Source organism: Bufo bufo, chromosome 5, assembly GCF_905171765.1.
Source record: "Bufo bufo chromosome 5, aBufBuf1.1, whole genome shotgun sequence".
NCBI classification, from domain to species: domain Eukaryota; kingdom Metazoa; phylum Chordata; class Amphibia; order Anura; family Bufonidae; genus Bufo; species Bufo bufo.
The window spans coordinates 113343874-113366678 of NC_053393.1; the positions used below are offsets into that span (position 1 = coordinate 113343874).

General features: G+C 45.8%; 1 protein-coding gene across 1 annotated transcript in view; it reads left to right on the forward strand.

Moving 5' to 3' along the window:
• Nucleotides 1-272: 272 nt before the first annotated feature.
• C5H8orf34 (chromosome 5 C8orf34 homolog) overlaps nt 273-22805 on the forward strand; it is a 384661-nt gene continuing 362128 nt past the window's right edge. Inside the window, exon 1 of the mRNA XM_040432398.1 lies at nt 273-391. Within this exon, the coding sequence (XP_040288332.1) occupies nt 323-391 (69 nt within the window). The 5' untranslated portion in view covers nt 273-322. The remainder of the gene's footprint in view (nt 392-22805) is intronic.

Consider the following 22805-nt stretch of genomic DNA (forward strand, 5'->3'; position numbering starts at 1 on the left):
CAGGCTGCAGGGCTGTGCTCCAGCTGAAGTTGTCCTGCAGGCAGTTCGCCTGGGCTCTGCTTGCCTCATCCAGGCGGTGGGCAGGAGCTGCTGCTGTTGTGCTTGTCACCAGGCACCTACAATAAGAGGGAGAGGCGGGGAGGCAGAGGAGGGAGGCTCTCACCATGCACTTTCCCCTTCCCTGCATCCTCATTGCAACTCATAGAGCAATGCCTCCACAACTCCTCCATTCATCTGAGGACTGAGCAGCCCGGGGCTGGCATTGCTCAAGTTGGGGGTAGAAGCCCAGCACCCCTCCAGCTAGAGATCGGGAGGTGTCCTGATGGCGTCTCGACAGCAAAATCGGATTCAGATCTACTTGGAGACGAATAAGATAGGTCCTCTCTTTGAGGTGAGTGCAGCAGTGAACGGGTTAACACTTCCCTATAGCAGAGGGCTGCAAACCAGCCATGTGCCATGCAGGAGACCAGACAGTGATACAGAATGCCAATCGCATGGCAGTATGGATGCATGTGTGCCAGCCTTGCCTGGCCATTCTGTGCAGGATTGCAGTAAACTGGGATTGATGGCACTGGATCATACATGGATAGCTTGCTGCACTGTGTATAGGGGGGGTATGCCACAATGTACGAGTCGGGGGCGATGTGCTGATTTCTGCCTGGCTGTTTGCCCACTGTACATGTCGGCCGGGCACGGGGTGGCATTGTTATAAGGAGCCATTGTGTGCAGGAAAATGCTGACTCCGGAGCGTCCTGCTTGTTGCCATAGCGAAGCAAGCGGCGCCCAGGTGTGCGGACGGCGGGGTCTCAGCAGCGCCCCTAGTGGCTGTGTGCGGGGAGCGGCGTGTCCTGACCTGAAGTCGCGTTATTGTTCTCCTTCTGTGGATGAAGGCATGCATTGTTCGCTGTTATCAGCCATTGCAGTATTTTTTTAATTGGATGACTGTCAGGAAGTCCAGGCTTCTTGACACCAATTATTTTTTCTCACCTCTTTTCACCATCTCTCTCTTTTTTTAATCAAATTATATTTGGAAATGGATTTTTAAGACGTTTTCCATGATCTGAAAGGGGTTCTGGTTTAAAATGAGTCCAATCGTTCATTCCATAATTTTTTACCTATAATTTAAAGGGATCGTCTCACTTCAGCAAATAACATTTATCATGCAGAGAAAATTAATACAAGCCACTTACTAATGTATTGTGATCGTCCATATTGTCTCATTTGCTGGCTGGATTCATTTTTCCATTACATTATACACTGCTTGTTTCCACGGTTAGGACCACCCTGCAATCCATCGGCGGTGGCCGTGCTTGCACATGTTGGACTGTGGGAGCGCACATAGGCTGGTGCTTTTTCCTAATTTTGATTGATGTCCTTTTTTTCATCCCATTAACTTCCTGGTTAAAAATGACAAACCCTAGGGGGCATTTATCAAACTGGTGGAAGTTGCACATAGCAACCAATCAGATTCCACCTTTTATTTTTTAGAGCTCCTTTTCAAAATGAAAGGTGGAATCTGATTGGTCGCTATGGGCAACTAAGCCAGTTCTACTTTACTCCAGTTTTGATAAATCTCCCCACCATGAATTGAAAGGTAGCAAAACAGGTGTGACAACTCTAGTCGTTGGTCACATCAGCTTTTTCAATGGGTGACAAAAAGGTGTCAACACATTCGCATGACATATTAGCAGCGCTGTTTGCTAAGTGCTCCTTACTTGCCCTGTGATCTTCTAAGGGTCCACCACATGGCGCGCTGCTTTTATATGCCATGCAGGCCGCAGCAGCCTCTATTTAAAGACAGGGATCTCAAGTCTCCCGGACATTCAGGGAGTCTCCCGCTATTAGATAGCGGCTCCCTGACACCCCAAGTGAAACAATATATATATTACATATATTATATATTACTGATAGCAGAGAGATAAGAGAAGTGACAGGACACAGAGTTTAGATTACAGGTTGAATTAACCCTTTAGGGTCAAATTGGCTTCTCAAGGAGATCTATATGTTAAAGGCATCCCTTCTTCTGTCTCATTCAGTAGCTATAGAACTATTGAGAGAGATGTATTTTTTTTAAATACATTTACACATTTAACCCTCCATTTTAATTATATTATTTACCCCAGTGTTAAATTCACACCCCCTGGATGCTTGTTTTTTTCCTACAGTGGGGTAGATAATTACACACAGGGTTTTAAAGAATAAACTTCCTGACTCAGACCAAAAGCCGACTCAGCGAGTCAGCAAGTGAATCAAAGCATCCGCGCATGCGCATTGCGCAACCTAAGCTTCGGTTCACTTGCTTCTTGTCAGCTCAGCGAATGAACCAAAGATTCGATTCATGAATCGGTTCATTTGAATGAACTGATTCAAATGAACCGATTCATGTGAAAGATCCGAACTTCCCATCTCTAGTTTACTCGCAGTAAACCTTTCCGGCAACCTGTAGCAGTGTCCCCTTCTCGGCGCGTGCGCACAGTGCAAGAAGAAGCCGATGCCAGCAGTCCGCAACGGCGCATCAGGCTGAGCCTGTGCGTACGCGCGGGATCTCAAAGCGGGAGGAGGGGGAGGGAGAGGCGGCACTGAGGAGTAGAAGGCGTCGCTGGGCACGAACGGCGATGCGTGCGGTCAGGCACCATGCATCCACAGACCTCCCCTGCTTGGGCACCTTAACCACCTCCGGACCGCCTAATGCAGGATCGCGTTCCGGAGGTGGCAGCGCTGCGCACAGTCACGCATATACGCGTCATCTCGCGAGACGCGAGATTTCCTGTGAACGCGCGCACACAGGCGCGCGCGCTCACAGGAACGGAAGGTAAGAGAGTTGATCTCCAGCCTGCCAGCGGCGATCGTTCGCTGGCAGGCTGGAGATGTTTTTTTTTTAACCCCTAACAGGTATATTAGACGCTGTTTTGATAACAGCGTCTAATATACCTGCTACCTGGTCCTCTGGTGGTCCCCTTTGTTTGGATCGACCACCAGAGGACACAGGTAGCTCAGTAAAGTAGCACCAAGCACCACTACACTACACTACACCCCCCCCGTCACTTATTAACCCCTTATTAGCCCCTGATCACCCCTGATCACCCCATATAGACTCCCTGATCACCCCCCTGTCATTGATTACCCCCCTGTCATTGATCAACCCCCTGTAAAGCTCCATTCAGATGTCCGCATGATTTTTACGGATCCACTGATAGATGGATCGGATCCGCAAAACGCATACAGACGTCTGAATGAAGCCTTACAGGGGCGTGATCAATGACTGTGGTTATCACCCCATATAGACTCCCTGATCACCCCCCTGTCATTGATTACACCCCTGTCATTGATCAACCCCCTGTAAAGCTCCATTCAGATGTCCGCATGATTTTTACGGATCCACTGATAGATGGATCGGATCCGCAAAACGCATACGGACGTCTGAATGAAGCCTTACAGGGGCGTGATCAATGACTGTGGGTATCACCCCATATAGACTCCCTGATCACCCCCCTGTCATTGATTACACCCCTGTCATTGATCAACCCCCTGTAAAGCTCCATTCAGATGTCCGCATGATTTTTACGGATCCACTGATAGATGGATCGGATCCGCAAAACGCATACGGACGTCTGAATGAAGCCTTACAGGGGCGTGATCAATGACTGTGGTTATCACCCCATATAGACACCCTGATCACCCCCCTGTCATTGATTACACCCCTGTCATTGATCACCCCCCTGTAAAGCTTCATTCAGATGTCCGCATGATTTTTACGGATCCACTGATAGATGGATCGGATCCGCAAAACACATACAGGCGTCTCCCTGGAGCCTTCCAGGGGGGGTGATCACCCCATATAGACTCCCTGATCACCCCCCTGTCATTGATCACCCCCCCCCCTGTCATTGATCACCCCCCCCTGTCATTGCTCACCCCCCCCCCTGTCATGCTGCATTCAGATGTCCGTATTATTTTTACGGATCCACGGATACATGGATCGGATCCGCAAAACACATACGGACATCTGAATGGAGCCTTACAGGGGGGTGATCAATGACAGGGGGGTGATCACCCCATATAGACTCTCTGATCACCCCCCTGTCATTGATCACCACCCCTGTCATTGATCACCCCCCCTGTCATTGATAAACTTCCTGACTCAGACCAAAAGCCGACTCAGCGAGTCAGCAAGTGAATCAAAGCATCCGCGCATGCGCATTGCGCAACCTAAGCTTCGGTTCACTTGCTTCTTGTCAGCTCAGCGAATGAACCAAAGATTCGATTCATGAATCGGTTCATTTGAATGAACTGATTCAAATGAACCGATTCATGTGAAAGATCCGAACTTCCCATCTCTAGTTTACTCGCAGTAAACCTTTCCGGCAACCTGTAGCAGTGTCCCCTTCTCGGCGCGTGCGCACAGTGCAAGAAGAAGCCGATGCCAGCAGTCCGCAACGGCGCATCAGGCTGAGCCTGTGCGTACGCGCGGGATCTCAAAGCGGGAGGAGGGGGAGGGAGAGGCGGCACTGAGGAGTAGAAGGCGTCGCTGGGCACGAACGGCGATGCGTGCGGTCAGGCACCATGCATCCACAGACCTCCCCTGCTTGGGCACCTTAACCACCTCCGGACCGCCTAATGCAGGATCGCGTTCCGGAGGTGGCAGCGCTGCGCACAGTCACGCATATACGCGTCATCTCGCGAGACGCGAGATTTCCTGTGAACGCGCGCACACAGGCGCGCGCGCTCACAGGAACGGAAGGTAAGAGAGTTGATCTCCAGCCTGCCAGCGGCGATCGTTCGCTGGCAGGCTGGAGATGTTTTTTTTTTAACCCCTAACAGGTATATTAGACGCTGTTTTGATAACAGCGTCTAATATACCTGCTACCTGGTCCTCTGGTGGTCCCCTTTGTTTGGATCGACCACCAGAGGACACAGGTAGCTCAGTAAAGTAGCACCAAGCACCACTACACTACACTACACCCCCCCCGTCACTTATTAACCCCTTATTAGCCCCTGATCACCCCTGATCACCCCATATAGACTCCCTGATCACCCCCCTGTCATTGATTACCCCCCTGTCATTGATCAACCCCCTGTAAAGCTCCATTCAGATGTCCGCATGATTTTTACGGATCCACTGATAGATGGATCGGATCCGCAAAACGCATACAGACGTCTGAATGAAGCCTTACAGGGGCGTGATCAATGACTGTGGTTATCACCCCATATAGACTCCCTGATCACCCCCCTGTCATTGATTACACCCCTGTCATTGATCAACCCCCTGTAAAGCTCCATTCAGATGTCCGCATGATTTTTACGGATCCACTGATAGATGGATCGGATCCGCAAAACGCATACGGACGTCTGAATGAAGCCTTACAGGGGCGTGATCAATGACTGTGGGTATCACCCCATATAGACTCCCTGATCACCCCCCTGTCATTGATTACACCCCTGTCATTGATCAACCCCCTGTAAAGCTCCATTCAGATGTCCGCATGATTTTTACGGATCCACTGATAGATGGATCGGATCCGCAAAACGCATACGGACGTCTGAATGAAGCCTTACAGGGGCGTGATCAATGACTGTGGTTATCACCCCATATAGACACCCTGATCACCCCCCTGTCATTGATTACACCCCTGTCATTGATCACCCCCCTGTAAAGCTTCATTCAGATGTCCGCATGATTTTTACGGATCCACTGATAGATGGATCGGATCCGCAAAACACATACAGGCGTCTCCCTGGAGCCTTCCAGGGGGGGTGATCACCCCATATAGACTCCCTGATCACCCCCCTGTCATTGATCACCCCCCCCCTGTCATTGATCACCCCCCCCTGTCATTGCTCACCCCCCCCCTGTCATGCTGCATTCAGATGTCCGTATTATTTTTACGGATCCACGGATACATGGATCGGATCCGCAAAACACATACGGACATCTGAATGGAGCCTTACAGGGGGGTGATCAATGACAGGGGGGTGATCACCCCATATAGACTCTCTGATCACCCCCCTGTCATTGATCACCACCCCTGTCATTGATCACCCCCCCTGTCATTGATCACCCCCCTGTCATTGATCACCCTCTGTAAGGCTCCATTCAGACATTTTTTTGGCCCAAGTTAGCGGAATTATTATTTTTTTTTCTTACAAAGTCTCATATTCCACTAACTTGTGTCAAAAAATAAAATCTCACATGAACTCACCATACCCCTCACGGAATCCAAATGCGTAAAATTTTTTAGACATTTATATTCCAGACTTCTTCTCACGCTTTAGGGCCCCTAGAATGCCAGGGCAGTATAAATTCCCCACATGTGACCCCATTTCGGAAAGAAGACACCCCCAGGTATTCCGTGAGGGGCATATTGAGTCCATGAAAGATTGAAATTTTTGTCCCAAGTTAGCGGAAAAGGGAGACTTTGTGAGAAAAAAATAAAAAATATCAATTTCCGCTAACTTGTGCCAAATAAAAAAAATTTCTATGAACTCGCCATGCCCCTCATTGAATACCTTGGGGTGTCTTCTTTCCAAAATGGGGCCACATGTGGGGTATTTATACTGCCCTGGCATTCTAGGGGCCCCAAAGCGTGAGAAGAAGTCTGGTATCCAAATGTCTAAAAATACCCTCCTAAAAGGAATTTGGGCACCTTTGCGCATCTAGGCTGCAAAAAAGTGTCACACAGGAGAAGTTGGGGAATGTGTTTTGGGGTGTCATTTTACATATACCCATGCTGGGTGAGAGAAATATCTTGGTCAAATGCCAACTTTGTATAAAAAAATGGGAAAAGTTGTCTTTTGCCAAGATATTTCTCTCACCCAGCATGGGTATATGTAAAATGACACCCCAAAACACATTCCCCAACTTCTCCTGAGTACGGAGATACCAGATGTGTGACACTTTTTTGCAGCCTAGGTGGGCAAAGGGGCCCATATTCCAAAGAGCACCTTTCGGATTTCACAGGTCATTTACCTACTTACCACACATTAGGGCCCCTGGAAAATGCCAGGGCAGTATAACTACCCCACAAGTGACCCCATTTTGGAAAGAAGACACCCCAAGGTATTCCGTGAGGGGCATGGCGAGTTCCTAGAATTTTTTATTTTTTGTCACAAGTTAGTGGAAAATGATAATTTTTTTTTTGATTTTTTTTCATACAAAGTCTCATATTCCACTAACTTGTGACAAAAAATAAAAACTTCCATGAACTCACTATGCCCATCAGCGAATACCTTGGGGTCTCTTCTTTCCAAAATGGGGTCACTTGTGGGGTGGTTATACTGCCCTGGCATTCTAGGGGCCCAAATGTGTGGTAAGGAGTTTGAAATCAAATTCTGTAAAAAATGACCAGTGAAATCCGAAAGGTGCTCTTTGGAATATGGGCCCCTTTGCCCACCTAGGCTGCAAAAAAGTGTCACACATCTGGTATCTCCGTACTCAGGAGAAGTTGGGGAATGTGTTTTGGGGTGTCATTTTACATATACCCATGCTGGGTGAGAGAAATATCTTGGCAAAAGACAACTTTTCCCATTTTTTTATACAAAGTTGGCATTTGACCAAGATATTTATCTCACCCAGCATGGGTATATGTAAAAAGACACCCCAAAACACATTCCTCAACTTCTCCTGAATACAGAGATACCAGATGTGTGACACTTTTTTGCAGCCTAGGTGGGCAAAGGGGCCCATATTCCAAAGAGCACCTTTCAGATTTCACTGGTCATTTTTTACAGAATTTGATTTCAAACTCCTTACCACACATTTGGGCCCCTAGAATGCCAGGGCAGTATAACTACCCCACAAGTGACCCCATTTTGGAAAGAAGAGACCCCAAGGTATTTCGTGATGGGCATAGTGAGTTCATAGAACTTTTTATTTTTTGTCACAAGTTAGTGGAATATGAGACTTTGTAAGAAAAAAAATAAATAAAAAAAAATCATCATTTTCTGCTAACTTGTGACAAAAAATAAAAAGTTCTATGAACTCACTATGCCCATCAGCGAATACCTTAGGGTGTGTACTTTGAGAAATGGGGTCATTTGTGGGGTGTTTGTACTGTCTGGCCATTGTAGAACCTCAGGAAACATGACAGGTGCTCAGAAAGTCAGAGCTGCTTCAAAAAGCGGAAATTCACATTTTTGTACCATAGTTTGTAAACGCTATAACTTTTACCCAAACCATTTTTTTTTTTTACCCAAACATTTTTTTTTTATCAAAGACATGTAGAACAATAAATTTAGAGCAAAATTTCTATATGGATGTCGTTTTTTTTGCAAAATTTTACAACTGAAAGTGAAAAATGTCATTTTTTTGCAAAAAAATCGTTAAATTTCGATTACTAACAAAAAAAGTAAAAATGTCAGCAGCAATGAAATACCACCAAATGAAAGCTCTATTAGTGAGAAGAAAAGGAGGTAAAATTCATTTGGGTGGTAAGTTGCATGACCGAGCAATAAACGGTGAAAGTAGTGTAGGTCAGAAGTGTAAAAAGTGGCCTGGTCTTTCAGGGTGTTTAAGCACTGGGGGCTGAGGTGGTTAATTCAGTGATTGACAGGTTAGTAAAACCTGTTTTTCCGCAGAATAAAGCCACAAATAGCTTTTATAAGGCCACCTTAGAAATCAGAATGCTACCCTGGACATGAGCAGATGTTTAGCTCACAGGGCTTATAGGTGGTGACAGAATCCCTTTAATCATATACATAAATATGATAATTTGGGGCAGGGTAATGAGCCCCGTCCTCCACACCATAGAGCAAAGTGTGCAGATACTGCATATGTTTGGAAAATGCAATAAAAAGTTTGTGAAAGAAAAAACCTCCCTGAAATGAGTTTTTGCAGGTTGGGATGTCTGTAAAGAGGACCTTTCATCAGAAAAAAGTGTGTGCAATTTATACTACCTTATCGGGCTGCTGCCACTGATATCAGGACACTTTTTTTTTTTTTTTTAAAAGGACCCCCCGTTCGCCCGCTGTGCTCCCCGTTTGTTTTGTCGCCTCATATGCAAATGAGGCGACTTGGTTATAGTAGGCGTTGACATTTTAGTTCGGTTATATTCTGCCTGGCAGCGAGCGCATCCAATCGCAGCACCCCGCTCTTAGCCAGGGAAAAGGAGCTCAAGTTCTCGCGCTCGGTCCGGATGTCTACAAGCTCAAGTTCTCGCGATTCTCGCGAGAACTTGAGCTCCTTCTCCCTGGCTAAGAGCGGGGTGCTGCGATTGGATGCGCTCGCTGCCAGGCAGAATATAACCGAACTAAAATGTCAACGCCTACTATAACCAAGTCGCCTCATTTGCATATGAGGCGACAAAACAAACGGGGAGCACAGCGGGCGAACGGGGGTCCTTTTTAAAAAAAAAAAAAAGTGTCCGGATATCAGTGGCAGCAGCCCGATAAGGTAGTATAAGAATTGCACACACTTTTTATAAGGGAAAATAATACAGTGAATAGACTGTCTCCTAGCAACCATGTGTGAAAATCGCACCGCATCCGCACTTGCTTGCGGATGCTTGCGATTTTCACGCCCATTCACTTCTATGGGGCCTGCATTGCGTGAAAAATGCACAATATAGAGCATGCTGCGATTTTCACGCAACGCACAAGTGATGCGTGAAAATCACCGCTCATGTGAACAGCCCCATAGAAATGAATGGGTCGGTATTCAGTGCGGGTGCAATGCGTTCACCTCACGCATCGCATCTGCGCGGAATACTCGCTCGTGTGAAAGGGGCCTTAATACTGGCCCAGAAGCGCCGCCGAACCTGCAATATAAGGACCAGGCACTTCCCGCCACAGAAACAGCCACCAACCAGGGCCCTGGAATCACCCTCAGCAACAGCAGCGGCCAATCAGCTGTGATCCTAGCTGTCACTACGGCTCACAGGTAAATCAAAACAAAACCAGCTGATACCGGATTAGAACAACTTGAGGTAAAAATCTGTAAAAGAAAGAGCGGGAAAAAGAGAAAGGAGGGGGGGGGGGGTGGAGAAAGCCATCCTAGCATTATACAAGCAATATACATGTCATATAAGGTGCCATTGCCCCCATGTGTCCCCCAAGCGAAACGCTCTGGGGGGCCCGCACATTCGCAGCGCCTTCACACACCACAGATTTTGTTGCAGAAATTTCTGCAACTTAAAATGAATTCCTGTCACCTGTATGAGGTTGTTCCAGATCAAGCACATGCGGGGACATTTATCAAAACTGGTGTAAAGGAAATCTGGCTTAGTTGCCCATAGCAACCACTCAGATTCCACCTTTCATTTTGCAAAGGAGCTCTGAAAAATGAAAGATGGAATCTGATTGGTTGCTATTGGCAACTAAGCTCATTTGCAGGTTCCTGTGCGTTTCTGCAGCATAACCACACCAAAATCAGCTGTTTTTGTTGCGGATTTGATGTGGTTTTGCCGGAGATCTCATGTTTCCATTGAAAAAGGTAAAATCTGCAGCTAAAACTGCAAACATAATTACCATGCTGGAGATTTGGAAATCCATACGGCAGGTCAATTTCCACACAGAAAACAATCCGCAAAGTGTACATAAGATTTGTGTAATCTCATATACTTTACTAGTACTGTACTACACTAAGTTTCTTCTGAAAGGGAATTGGGGAAGAAAAACCACCCGTATTCCACATCGTGTGCAGGTGGCCTTACGGTAACTGCACACGGGTGCGGGTAAACATGCAGAAGATTTGCTCAAATTTTCTTGCAGTTTTCTGTACATTTTGCACAAAAGCTGCATGTGTTACACCACAGGTGTTATCAGTTGTTTTTTTTTTTTGTGTGGTTTTGCCACAGATCTCACCCTTCCATTGAACAGGGTAAAATCTGCACCAAAAATTATTTAGCATTTTACACGACTATGGCCTCATGCACACGACAGTATTTTTTCACGCGCCGCAAAACAGGGTTCCGTTGTTCCGTGATCCGTTTCCGTTTTTGTTTCCGTGCGTCTTCCTTGATTTTTGGAGGATCACCAGACATGAAGGAAAAAGTCGTTTTGGTGTCCGCCTGGCCGTGCGAAGCCAAACGGATCCGTCCTGACTTACAATGCAAGTCAATGGGGACGGATCCGTTTGACGTTGACACAATATGGTGTAATTGCAAACGGATCCGCCCCCCATTGACTTTCAATGTAAAGTCAGGAGTCCCTATTAATATACCATCGGATCTGAGTTTTCTCCAATCCGATGGTATATTTTAACTTCAAGCGTCCCCATCACCATGGGAACGCCTCTATGTTAGAATATACCATCGGATTTGAGTTAGATTGTCAAAACTCAGATCCGACATTATATTCTAACACAGAGGCGTTCCCATAGTGATGGGGACGCTTCAAGTTAGAATATACTAAGAACTGTGTACATGACTGCCCCCTGCTGCCTGGCAGCACCCGATCTCTTACAGGGGGCTGTGATCAGCACAATTAACCCCTCAGATGCCACACCTGAGGGGTTAATTGTGCGCATCATAGCCCCCTGTAAGAGATCAGGTGCTGCCAGGCAGCAGGGGGCAGACCCCCCTCCCTCCCTCCCCAGTTTTAAATTCATTGGTGGCCAGTGCGACCCCCCCTCCCTCCCCAGTATTAAATTCATTGGTGGCCAGTGCGGCCTCCCCTCCTCCCCCGCCTAATTAAAATCCCCCCCATCATTGGTGGCAGCGGAGAGTTCCGATCGGAGTCCCAGTTTAATCGCTTGGGCTCCGATTGGTTACCATGGAAACCAGGACGCTACTGCAGTCCTGGCTGCCATGGTTACTTAGCAATTTTAGAAGCATTTTACTTACCTGCGCTGTCTGTGACCGGCCGGGCGCTCCTCCTACTGGTAAGTGACAGGTCTGTGCTATAAGCAATGCGCCGCACAGACCTGTCAATTACCAGTAGGAGGAGCACCCGGCCGGTCACAGACAGCGCAGGTAAGTATAATGCTTCTAAAATTGCTAAGTAACCATGGCAGCCAGGACTGCAGTAGCGTCCTGGTTGCCATGGTAACCGATCGGAGCCCAAGCGTTTAAACTGGGACTCAGATCGGAACTCTCAGCTGCCACCAATGATGGGAGGGGGGGTGATTTTAATTAGGGGGGGGGAGAGGGGAGGCCGCACTGGCCACCCATGAAGTTAATACGAGGGAGGGAGGGGGGTCTGCCCCCTGCTGCCTGGCAGCACCCGATCTCTTACAGGGGGCTATGATACGCACAATTAACCCCTCAGGTGCGGCACCTGAGGGGTTAATTGTGCGGATTACAGCCCCCTGTAAGAGATCGGGTGCTGCCAGGCAGCAGGGGGCAATTATGTACACAGTTCTTAGTATATTCTAACTTGAAGCGTCCCCATCACCATGGGAACGCCTCTGTGTTAGAATATACTGTCGGATCTGAGTTTCCACTCTTGGTTTTGGCTCAGAATAAAGCTAGGTTTACACGGCGACATGTGTCACGTGACAATAATTTGCGTGACATATAGGGTACAACTACACTGCAACGTGTCACGTGACATTCATGTCGCACGACAAGTTTTGTAATGCTAGTCACTGTGTTATTTAGGCCTAAGGATCATTTAGTCACCAGAACCTGAGCTCCATGTGCTGTAGATTCACTGGGGCACATTTACTAATGGACTTGCAACATTTTTAGTCCCCTTTTCTGTCCGGCCGTGCAACATAATTTTGGCACACGGCTGGTTTTGCGCCTTGTATGCCAGTTGGATGTGACAGGGGTGGAACGGGGCATGTTGGGGGCCGTGCTGGGGCTGGGACCCCAGCCCCGGCAAATTTACTTGCATTTACGCGTGGAAACAGGTGCAAATGTAAGCTAAAAACGACGCCAGTCAGACTTTCACAGATGCGCCAAATTTCTGACGAGGCGCACGCCTCATCATAAATTAGATGTATCTAGTGGCAGCGCGGAGGGAGAACTAGGACCGTCGTAAAAAGCCGGTCTTAGTAAATGTGACCCACTGAGTGCACAATGCCAGCTATCTGCACCTTCACTACGAGATATATCTGATTTCTGTGCTGCATTTTTTGTGACTGTCAGGACACACATATATCCAGCCATGTGCATCTGAGTGAATGAAATGGCTTGCCGGCGAGGCCTGTAAAGCTGCACCTCTCACTGTTCTGCTATGACCAGGAGGGTATACAGTGGGGTACATACCTGTATGGAGCCAGAATGATGAAGATTAGATATGACTCAGGAAGCAGGACCATGAATTATTCATCTGTTCTGGGCAGTGATTATCACCAAGATTATTTCACAGCATGTGAGATCCTTCTAAAATGATCTTTACATTTGTAATCCCTGGACCCTTGGGGTCAGACTTCTTCTATACCATGTGAATATTACACTGAGTGTTAATATACAGTATGTAGCTGGGAAAACTTTCTTTAAAGAGGACTTCTCCCCTCGCCTGACATGCCTGCTTTAATAGCTTCATGCATTCCCCATGTAATAACAATTCTGGAGCATCTGTTCTTATGACTCTATGTTTTGTTCCATTCCTTTATTTTTTCTACTAGAAGTTATGAATGAATTGCTAGCAGTCTGCAGTAAGGGTACAGAGGGGTGGTAACTAGTTGGGGGGGTGTACCTGCACAATCTGAAAATGGTAGCACTGACTGGATAGAGTCAAACTGTGCAGGTACACCCCCCCCCCCCAACTGGTTAACACCCCTCTGTACCCTTACTGCAGACTGCTAGCAATTCATCCATAACTTCTAGTAGAAATAATAGAGGAACGGAACAACATAGAGCCATAGGAACAGATGCTCCAGAATTGTTGTTACACGGGGAATGCATGAAGCTATTAACCACCTCCGGACCGCCTAACGCAGATTCGCGTTCCGGAGGTGGCAGCCCTGCGCAGAGTCACGCATATATGCGTCATCTCGCGCGAGCCGAGACTTCCTGTGAACGCGCGCACACAGGCGCGCGCGCTCACAGGAACGGAAGGTAAGAGAGTTGATCTCCAGCCTGCCAGCGGCGATCGTTCGCTGGCAGGCTGGAGATGTGTTTTTTTTAACCCCTAACAGGTATATTAGACGCTGTTTTGATAACAGCGTCTAATATACCTGCTACCTGGTCCTCTGGTGGTCCCCTTTGTTTGGATCGACCACCAGAGGACACAGGTAGCTCAGTAAAGTCCCACCAAGCACCACTACACTACACTACACCCCCCCCCCGTCACTTATTAACCCCTTATTAGCCCCTGATCACCCCTGATCACCCCATATAGACTCCCTGATCACCCCCCTGTCATTGATTACCCCCCTGTCATTGATCAACCCCCTGTAAAGCTCCATTCAGACGTCCGCATGATTTTTACGGATCCACTGATAGATGGATCGGATCCGCAAAACGCATCCGGACGTCTGAATAAAGCCTTACAGGGGCGTGATCAATGACTGTGGTTATCACCCCATATAGACTCCCTGATCACCCCCGTCATTGATTACACCCCTGTCATTGATTACCCCCCTGTAAAGCTCCATTCAGACGTCCGCATGATTTTTACGGATGCACTGATAGATGGATCGGATCCGCAAAACGCATCCGGACGTCTGAATGAAGCCTTACAGGGGCATGATCAATGACTGTGGTGATCACCCCATATAGACTCCCTGATCACCCCCCTGTCATTGATTACCCCCCTGTCATTGATTACCCCCCTGTAAAGCTCCATTCAGACGTCCGCATGATTTTTACGGATCCACTGATAGATGGATCGGATCCGCAAAACGCATCCGGACGTCTGAATGAAGCCTTACAGGGGCATGATCAATGACTGTGGTGATCACCCCATATAGACTCCCTTATCACCCCCCTGTCATTGATTACCCCCCTGTAAAGCTCCATTCAGACGTCCGCATGATTTTTACGGATGCACTGATAGATGGATCGGATCCGCAAAACGCATCCGGACGTCTGAATGAAGCCTTACAGGGGCATGATCAATGACTGTGGTGATCACCCCATATAGACTCCCTGATCACCCCCCTGTAAAGCTCCATTCAGATGTCCGCATGATTTTTACGGATGCACTGATAGATGGATCCGATCCGCAAAACGCATCCGGACGTCTGAATGAAGCCTTACAGGGGCGTGATCAATGACTGTGGTTATCACCCCATTTAGACTCCCTGATCACCCCCCTGTCATTGATTACACCCCTGTCATTGATCAACCCCCTGTAAAGCTCCATTCAGATGTCCGCATGATTTTTACGGATGCACTGATAGATGGATCCGATCCGCAAAACGCATCCGGACGTCTGAATGAAGCCTTACAGGGGCATGATCAATGACTGTGGTGATCACCCCATATAGACTCCCTGATCACCCCCCTGTAAAGCTCCATTCAGATGTCCGCATGATTTTTACGGATGCACTGATAGATGGATCCGATCCGCAAAACGCATCCGGACGTCTGAATGAAGCCTTACAGGGGCGTGATCAATGACTGTGGTTATCACCCCATTTAGACTCCCTGATCACCCCCCTGTCATTGATTACACCCCTGTCATTGATCAACCCCCTGTAAAGCTCCATTCAGATGTCCGCATGATTTTTACGGATGCACTGATAGATGGATCCGATCCGCAAAACGCATCCGGACGTCTGAATGAAGCCTTACAGGGGCATGATCAATGACTGTGGTGATCACCCCCCTGTCATTGATTACACCCCTGTCATTGATCAACCCCCTGTAAAGCTCCATTCAGATGTCCGCATGATTTTTACGGATGCACTGATAGATGGATCGGATCCGCAAAACGCATCCGGACGTCTGAATGAAGCCTTACAGGGGCATGATCAATGACTGTGGTTATCACCCCATATAGACTCCCTGATCACCCCCCTGTCATTGATTACACCCCTGTCATTGATCAACCCCCTGTAAAGCTCCATTCAGATGTCCGCATGATTTTTACGGATGCACTGATAGATGGATCGGATCCGCAAAACGCATCCGGACGTCTGAATGAAGCCTTACAGGGGCATGATCAATGACTGTGGTGATCACCCCATATAGACTCCCTGATCACCCCCCTGTCATTGATCAACCCCCTGTAAAGCTCCATTCAGATGTCCGCATGATTTTTACGGATGCACTGATAGATGGATCGGATCCGCAAAACGCATACGGACGTCTGAATGAAGCCTTACACGGGCGTGATCAATGACTGTGGTTATCACCCCATATAGACTCTCTGATCACCCCCCCTGTCATTGATCACCCCCCCTGTCATTGATCACCCCCCCTGTCATTGATCACCCCCCCTGTCATTGATCACCCCCCCTGTCATTGATCACCCCCCCTGTCATTGATCACCCCCCCTGTCATTGATCACCCCCCCTGTCATTGATCACCCCCCCTGTCATTGATCACCCCCCCTGTCATTGATCACCCCTCTGTAAGGCTCCATTCAGACATTTTTTTGGCCCAAGTTAGCGGATTTTTTTTTTTTTTTTCTTACAAAGTCTCATATTCCACTAACTTGTGTCAAAAAATAAAATCTCACATGAACTCACCATACCCCTCACGGAATCCAAATGCGTAAAATTTTTTAGACATTTATATTCCAGACTTCTTCTCACGCTTTAGGGCCCCTAGAATGCCAGGGCAGTATAAATACCCCACATGTGACCCCATTTCGGAAAGAAGACACCCCCAGGTATTCCGTGAGGGGCATATTGAGTCCATGAAAGATTGAAATTTTTGTCCTAAGTTAGCGGAACGGGAGACTTTGTGAGAAAAAAATTAAAAATATCAATTTCCGCTAACTTGTGCCAAAAATTTTTTTTTTCTATGAACTCGCCATGCCCCTCATTGAATACCTTGGGGTGTCTTCTTTCCAAAATGGGGTCACATGTGGGGTATTTATACTGCCCTGGCATTCTAGGGGCCCCAAAGCGTGAGAAGAAGTCTGGTATCCAAATGTCTAAAAATGCCCTCCTAAAAGGAATTTGGGCACCTTTGCGCATCTAGGCTGCAAAAAAGTGTCACACATCTGGTATCGCCGTACTCAGGAGAAGTTGGGTAATGTGTTTTGGGGTGTCATTTTACATATACCCATGCTGGGTGAAAGAAATATCTTGGTCAAATGCCAACTTTGTATAAAAAAATGGGAAAAGTTGTCTTTTGCCAAGATATTTCTCTCACCCAGCAAGGGTATATGTAAAATGACACCCCAAAACACATTCCCCAACTTCTCCTGAATACGGCGATACCACATGTGTGACACTTTTTTGCAGCCTAGGTGGGCAAAGGGGCCCATATTCCAAAGAGCACCTTTAGGATTTCACAGGTCATTTACCTACTTACCACACATTAGGGCCCCTGGAAAATGCCAGGGCAGTATAACTACCCCACAAGTGACCCCATTTTGGAAAGAAGACACCCCAAGGTATTCCGTGAGGGGCATGGCGAGTTCCTAGAATTTTTTATTTTTTGTCACAAGTTAGTGGAAAATGCTGATTTTTTTTTTTTTTTTCATACAAAGTCTCATATTCCACTAACTTGTGACAAAAAATAAAAACTTCCATGAACTCACTATGCCCATCAGCGAATACCTTGGGGTGTCTTCTTTCCAAAATGGGGTCACTTGTGGGGTAGTTATACTGCCCTGGCATTCTAGTGGCCCAAATGTGTGGTAAGGAGTTTGAAATCAAATTCTGTAATAAATGACCTGTGAAATCCGAAAGGTGCTCTTTGGAATATGGGCCCCTTTGCCCACCTAGGCTGCAAAAAAGTGTCACACATCTGGTATCTCCGTACTCAGGAGAAGGTGGGGAATGTGTTTTGGGGTGTAATTTTACATATACCCCTGCTGGGTGAGAGAAATATCTTGGCAAAAGACAACTTTTCCCATTTTTTTATACAAAGTTGGCATTTGACCAAGATATTTCTCTCACCCAGCATGGGTATATGTAAAAAGACACCCCAAAACACATTCCCCAACTTCTACTGAATACGGAGATACCAGATGTGTGACACTTTTTTGCAGCCTAGGTGGGCAAAGGGGCCCACATTCCAAAGAGCACCTTTCGGATTTCACTCGTCATTTTTTACAGAATTTGATTTCAAACTCCTTACCACACATTTGGGCCCCTAGAATGCCAGGGCAGTATAACTACCCCACAAGTGACCCCATTTTGGAAAGAAGAGACCCCAAGGTATTCGCTGATGGGCATAGTGAGTTCATGGAAGTTTTTATTTTTTGTCACAAGTTAGTGGAATATGAGACTTTGTATGAAAAAAAAAAAAAAAAAAAAAAAATCATCATTTTCCACTAACTTGTGACAAAAAATAAAAAATTCTAGGAACTTGCCATGCCCCTCACGAAATACCTTGGGGTGTCTTCTTTCCAAAATGGGGTCACTTGTGGGGTAGTTATACTGCCCTGGCATTCTAGGGGCCCAAATGTGTGGTAAGGAGTTTGAAATCAAATTCTGTAAAAAATGACGAGTGAAATCCGAAAGGTACTCTTTGGAATATGGGCCCCTTTGCCCACCTAGGCTGCAAAAAAGTGTCACACATCTGGTATTGCCGTACTCAGGAGAAGGTGGGGAATGTGTTTTGGGGTGTCTTTTTACATATACCCATGCTGGGTGAGAGAAATATCTTGGCAAAAGACAACTTTTCCCATTTTTTTAGACAAAGTTGGCATTTGACCAAGATATTTATCTCACCCAGCATGGGTATATGTAAAAAGACACCCCAAAACACATTCCTCAACTTCTCCTGAATACAGAGATACCAGATGTGTGACACTTTTTTGCAGCCTAGGTGGGCAAAGGGGCCCATATTCCAAAGAGCACCTTTCGGATTTCACTCGTCATTTTTTACAGACTTTGATTTCAAACTCCTTACCACTCATTTGGGCCCCTAGAATGCCAGGGCAGTATAACTACCCCACAAGTGACCCCATTTTGGAAAGAAGAGACCCCAAGGTATTTCGTGATGGGCATAGTGAGTTCATAGAAGTTTTTATTTTTTGTCACAAGTTAGTGGAATATGAGACTTTGTAAGAAAAGAAAAAAAAAAAAAAAAATCATCATTTTCCGCTAACTTGTGACAAAAAATAAAAAGTTCTATGAACTCACTATGCCCATCAGCGAATACCTTAGGGTGTGTACTTTCCGAAATGGGGTCATTTGTGGGGTGTTTGTACTGTCTGGCCATTGTAGAACCTCAGGAAACATGACAGGTGCTCAGAAAGTCAGAGCTGCTTCAAAAAGCGGAAATTCACATTTTTGTACCATAGTTTGTAAACGCTATAACTTTTACCCAAACCATTTTTTTTTTACCCAAACATTTTTTTTTTATCAAAGACATGTAGAACTATAAATTTAGAGCAAAATTTCTATATGGATCTCGTTTTTTTTTGCAAAATTTTACAACTGAAAGTGAAAAATGTCTTTTTTTTTGCAAAAAAATCGTTAAATTTCGATTAATAACAAAAAAAGTAAAAATGTCAGCAGCAATGAAATACCACCAAATGAAAGCTCTATTAGTGAGAAGAAAAGGAGGTAAAATTCATTTGGGTGGTAAGTTGCATGACCGAGCAATAAACGGTGAAAGTAGTGTAGGTCAGAAGTGTAAAAAGTGGCCTGGTCTTTCAGGGTGTTTAAGCACTGGGGGCTGAGGTGGTTAAAGCAGGCATGTCAGGCCTGTTTTCCTTTATACCAGTTTTGATAAATCTCCCCCTCTGTGTAAGTGTAATGTGTATAGGTGTATCCTGACTTTCTCTGATATTGGGAGAAAGAAGGATAGGGCTGTGGGATTTCAACATGCCTGACCCTTTTGTTATTAGTGGGAGATACTAAGGGCTCATGCCCTCTACGTAAGGGCTCCGTGCCTTTGCAAATAGCGGTCCATAATGCACGGGCACCTGCCATGTGCACTCCTAGTGCGGATGAGGACTAGAGGTAGGTGCAAAGAAGGATAACTGGGCACCATTTCTCGTTAAAAATCAAATTTTTTTTTAACGGCCATCACACATCCTTTTTAAGACCAATGCAGCAGTATACCACTTCTTGGTATTGTGAGTGGAGGCACAACAATCTGATCCTTTATAGATCTTGTGTAGATTAAATGGGGTGGTCTCCATAAGACAGCCCTTTCCCATGTGCCCTGACATCTTTAGGGTACATGCCCATGGGGCATATTCCATTTAGTGCAGAAAACCTGCAGAGAAATGCTGTACAAACTAAGTAGATGTGATTTTCAAAATCTTATTTACATGGCTCGGAAATTGACCTGGAGTGTGAATTTTTAAATCTGCAGAATGTCAATTGTTTTTGCAGATTTTCAGTGCAAATTTTACCCTTTGCAACACAGAGGGTGAAATCTGGGGCAAAATCTGCAACAATCTTCAAGTAATGTGCAGATTTCGTATGGTAACACAGTGAAAACAACACGAAAATCTGTGCAGAAAATCCACATACACTACACTGCCATGTGAATGTGCCCTTAGCGGGTTGTTCACACGCTGGATTTTGTAAACGTGCTGAAATAAATCAGCGGAATCCATACTTTTTTTTCAGCAGGTTTTCAAAGTACAGGGTGGGCCATTTATATGGATACACCTTAATAAAATGGGAATGGTTGGTGATATTAACTTCCTCTTTGTGGCACATTAGTATATGTGAGGGGGGAAACTTTTCAAGATGGGTGGTGACCATGGCGGCCATTTAGAAGTCGGCCATTTTGAATCCAACTTTTGTTTTTTCAATAGGAAGAGGGTCATCTGACACATCAAACTTATTGGGAATTTCACAAGAAAAACAATGGTGTGCTTGGTTTTAACGTAACTTTATTCTTTCATGAGTTATTTACAAGTTTCTGACCACTTATAAAATGTGTTCAATGTGCTGCCCATTGTGTTGGATTGTCAATGCAACCCTCTTCTCCCACTCTTCACACACTGATAGCAACACCGCAGGAGAAATGCTAGCACAGGCTTCCAGTATCCGTAGTTTCAGGTGCTGCACATCTCGTATCTTCACAGCATAGATGATTGCCTTCAGATGATACAAGATGTGCAGCACCTGAAACTACGGATACTGGAAGCCTGTGCTAGTATTTCTCCTGCGGTGTTGCTATCAGTATGTGAAGAGTGGGAGAAAAGGGTTGCATTGACAATCCAACACAATGGGCAGCACATTGAACACATTTTGTAAGTGGTCAGAAACTTGTAAATAACTCATGAAAGAATAAAGTTACGTTAAATAAAACCAAGCACACCATTGTTTTTCTTGTGAAATTCCCAATAAGTTTGATGTGTCAAATGACCCTCTTCCTATTGAAAAAACAAAAGTTGGATTCAAAATGGCCAACTTCAAAATGGCCGCCATGGTCACCACCCATCTTGAAAAGTTTCCCCCCTCACATATACTAATGTGCCACAAACAGGAAGTTAATATCACCAACCATTCCCATTTTATTAAGGTGTATCCAAATAAATGGCCCACCCTGTATATATTTAAATTTTTTTTTAAATCAACGGGGGTTCACTTCAATACAAAGCGGCATTGAGGTTTTTACCACACATCCGCACCAAAAAATGCACGGAAAACGCACAAAAAATGCACAAAAACCGCATGAACTTACATGGAGCTGTTTTTTTTATGCTTCACATTGATTTCAATGAGAGATTCAGTGAGGATTCTGCCCCAAGATGCTGCGTCCAATTAAAATGAATTGGAGGCTGTTTTGAGGACTTTTTTGGTGCTGATTTTAAGGTGGAAACGCTCCAATAAACTCTGTGTGAACTGGTCCTAAGAATCCCCTGTGTCTATTACCTATAGAGGCCAGCCAGTTTCAAAGGACAACATCTGTCGAACATTTTTTAATACAACCCCATTAGGATCCTTTCACGTACCCCTGATGATCCAGTGCAGTTTCCTTCTGGCATGTTTGCTCAGATCAAAAAATGTTGACTGCAGCGTTTTTTGATCTGGCTATTTACCAGATCCTGTGCTGCATTCGGAGGTCCTGTGCTCTGCCCCATTAGGTTATGGTGACACCAGGTGCAAAGCATCCAGCTACTGACACCTGGCATTCTCATCCAGCCAGATGTATGTTAAACTGGTTATCCCATGACTAGTGTAAAAAGTGAGAGTCAGACATCATATAGGACATGACAAAGTTAGAACCAGCCCTGTACCTCACATTGATCCAGAGATCTTCCCATTCATTGCTCTGCTAGATTTATATCAAGCTGACAGCTCAAGGGGAGTGTCTTTTCTGTTGTAGCTAAGGGGGCGTGTCCATGCTCTCCCTATCACAGCTCAGGAGGCGTGTCTCAGCTCTCCCTATTACAGCTCAGGAAGCAGTTGAAGGATTAAACTGAGCATGTGCGGCCTTCTCAGTGAGCAGGTCAAAGAAATAAGAAAAAAAACTAACAGCAGGTGGCACTATACAGATATATATTATTGAATAACTCAGTGGCTATGCTAAATTTTTAATTCGATGCAATTAGAAAAATATTCAGCTCCAGGCGACGGTTTGAAAACTGTAGAATATTTTTTCGTGGGACAACCCCTTTAAGGCCTACTTGGAATGCCCTGGTGACCAGTGAGACAATATTTATCCTGTATTTCCCTTTGCTTTTGTCCACTGCACCGGTAAGACATATCATATTACTTACTGTTTATATTGCTGCAAAAATATTGCCCTCGTTAAATTATCCTTTCAATGCCAACATCAGTCTCGCTTGTTGATTTGGCTTTGGAAAATAATTTGAGTTTGTTATTCTACAAATTAAATCGCAGTCGTCTTGGCTGGGACTTACCTGAATCAAACTTCATTATG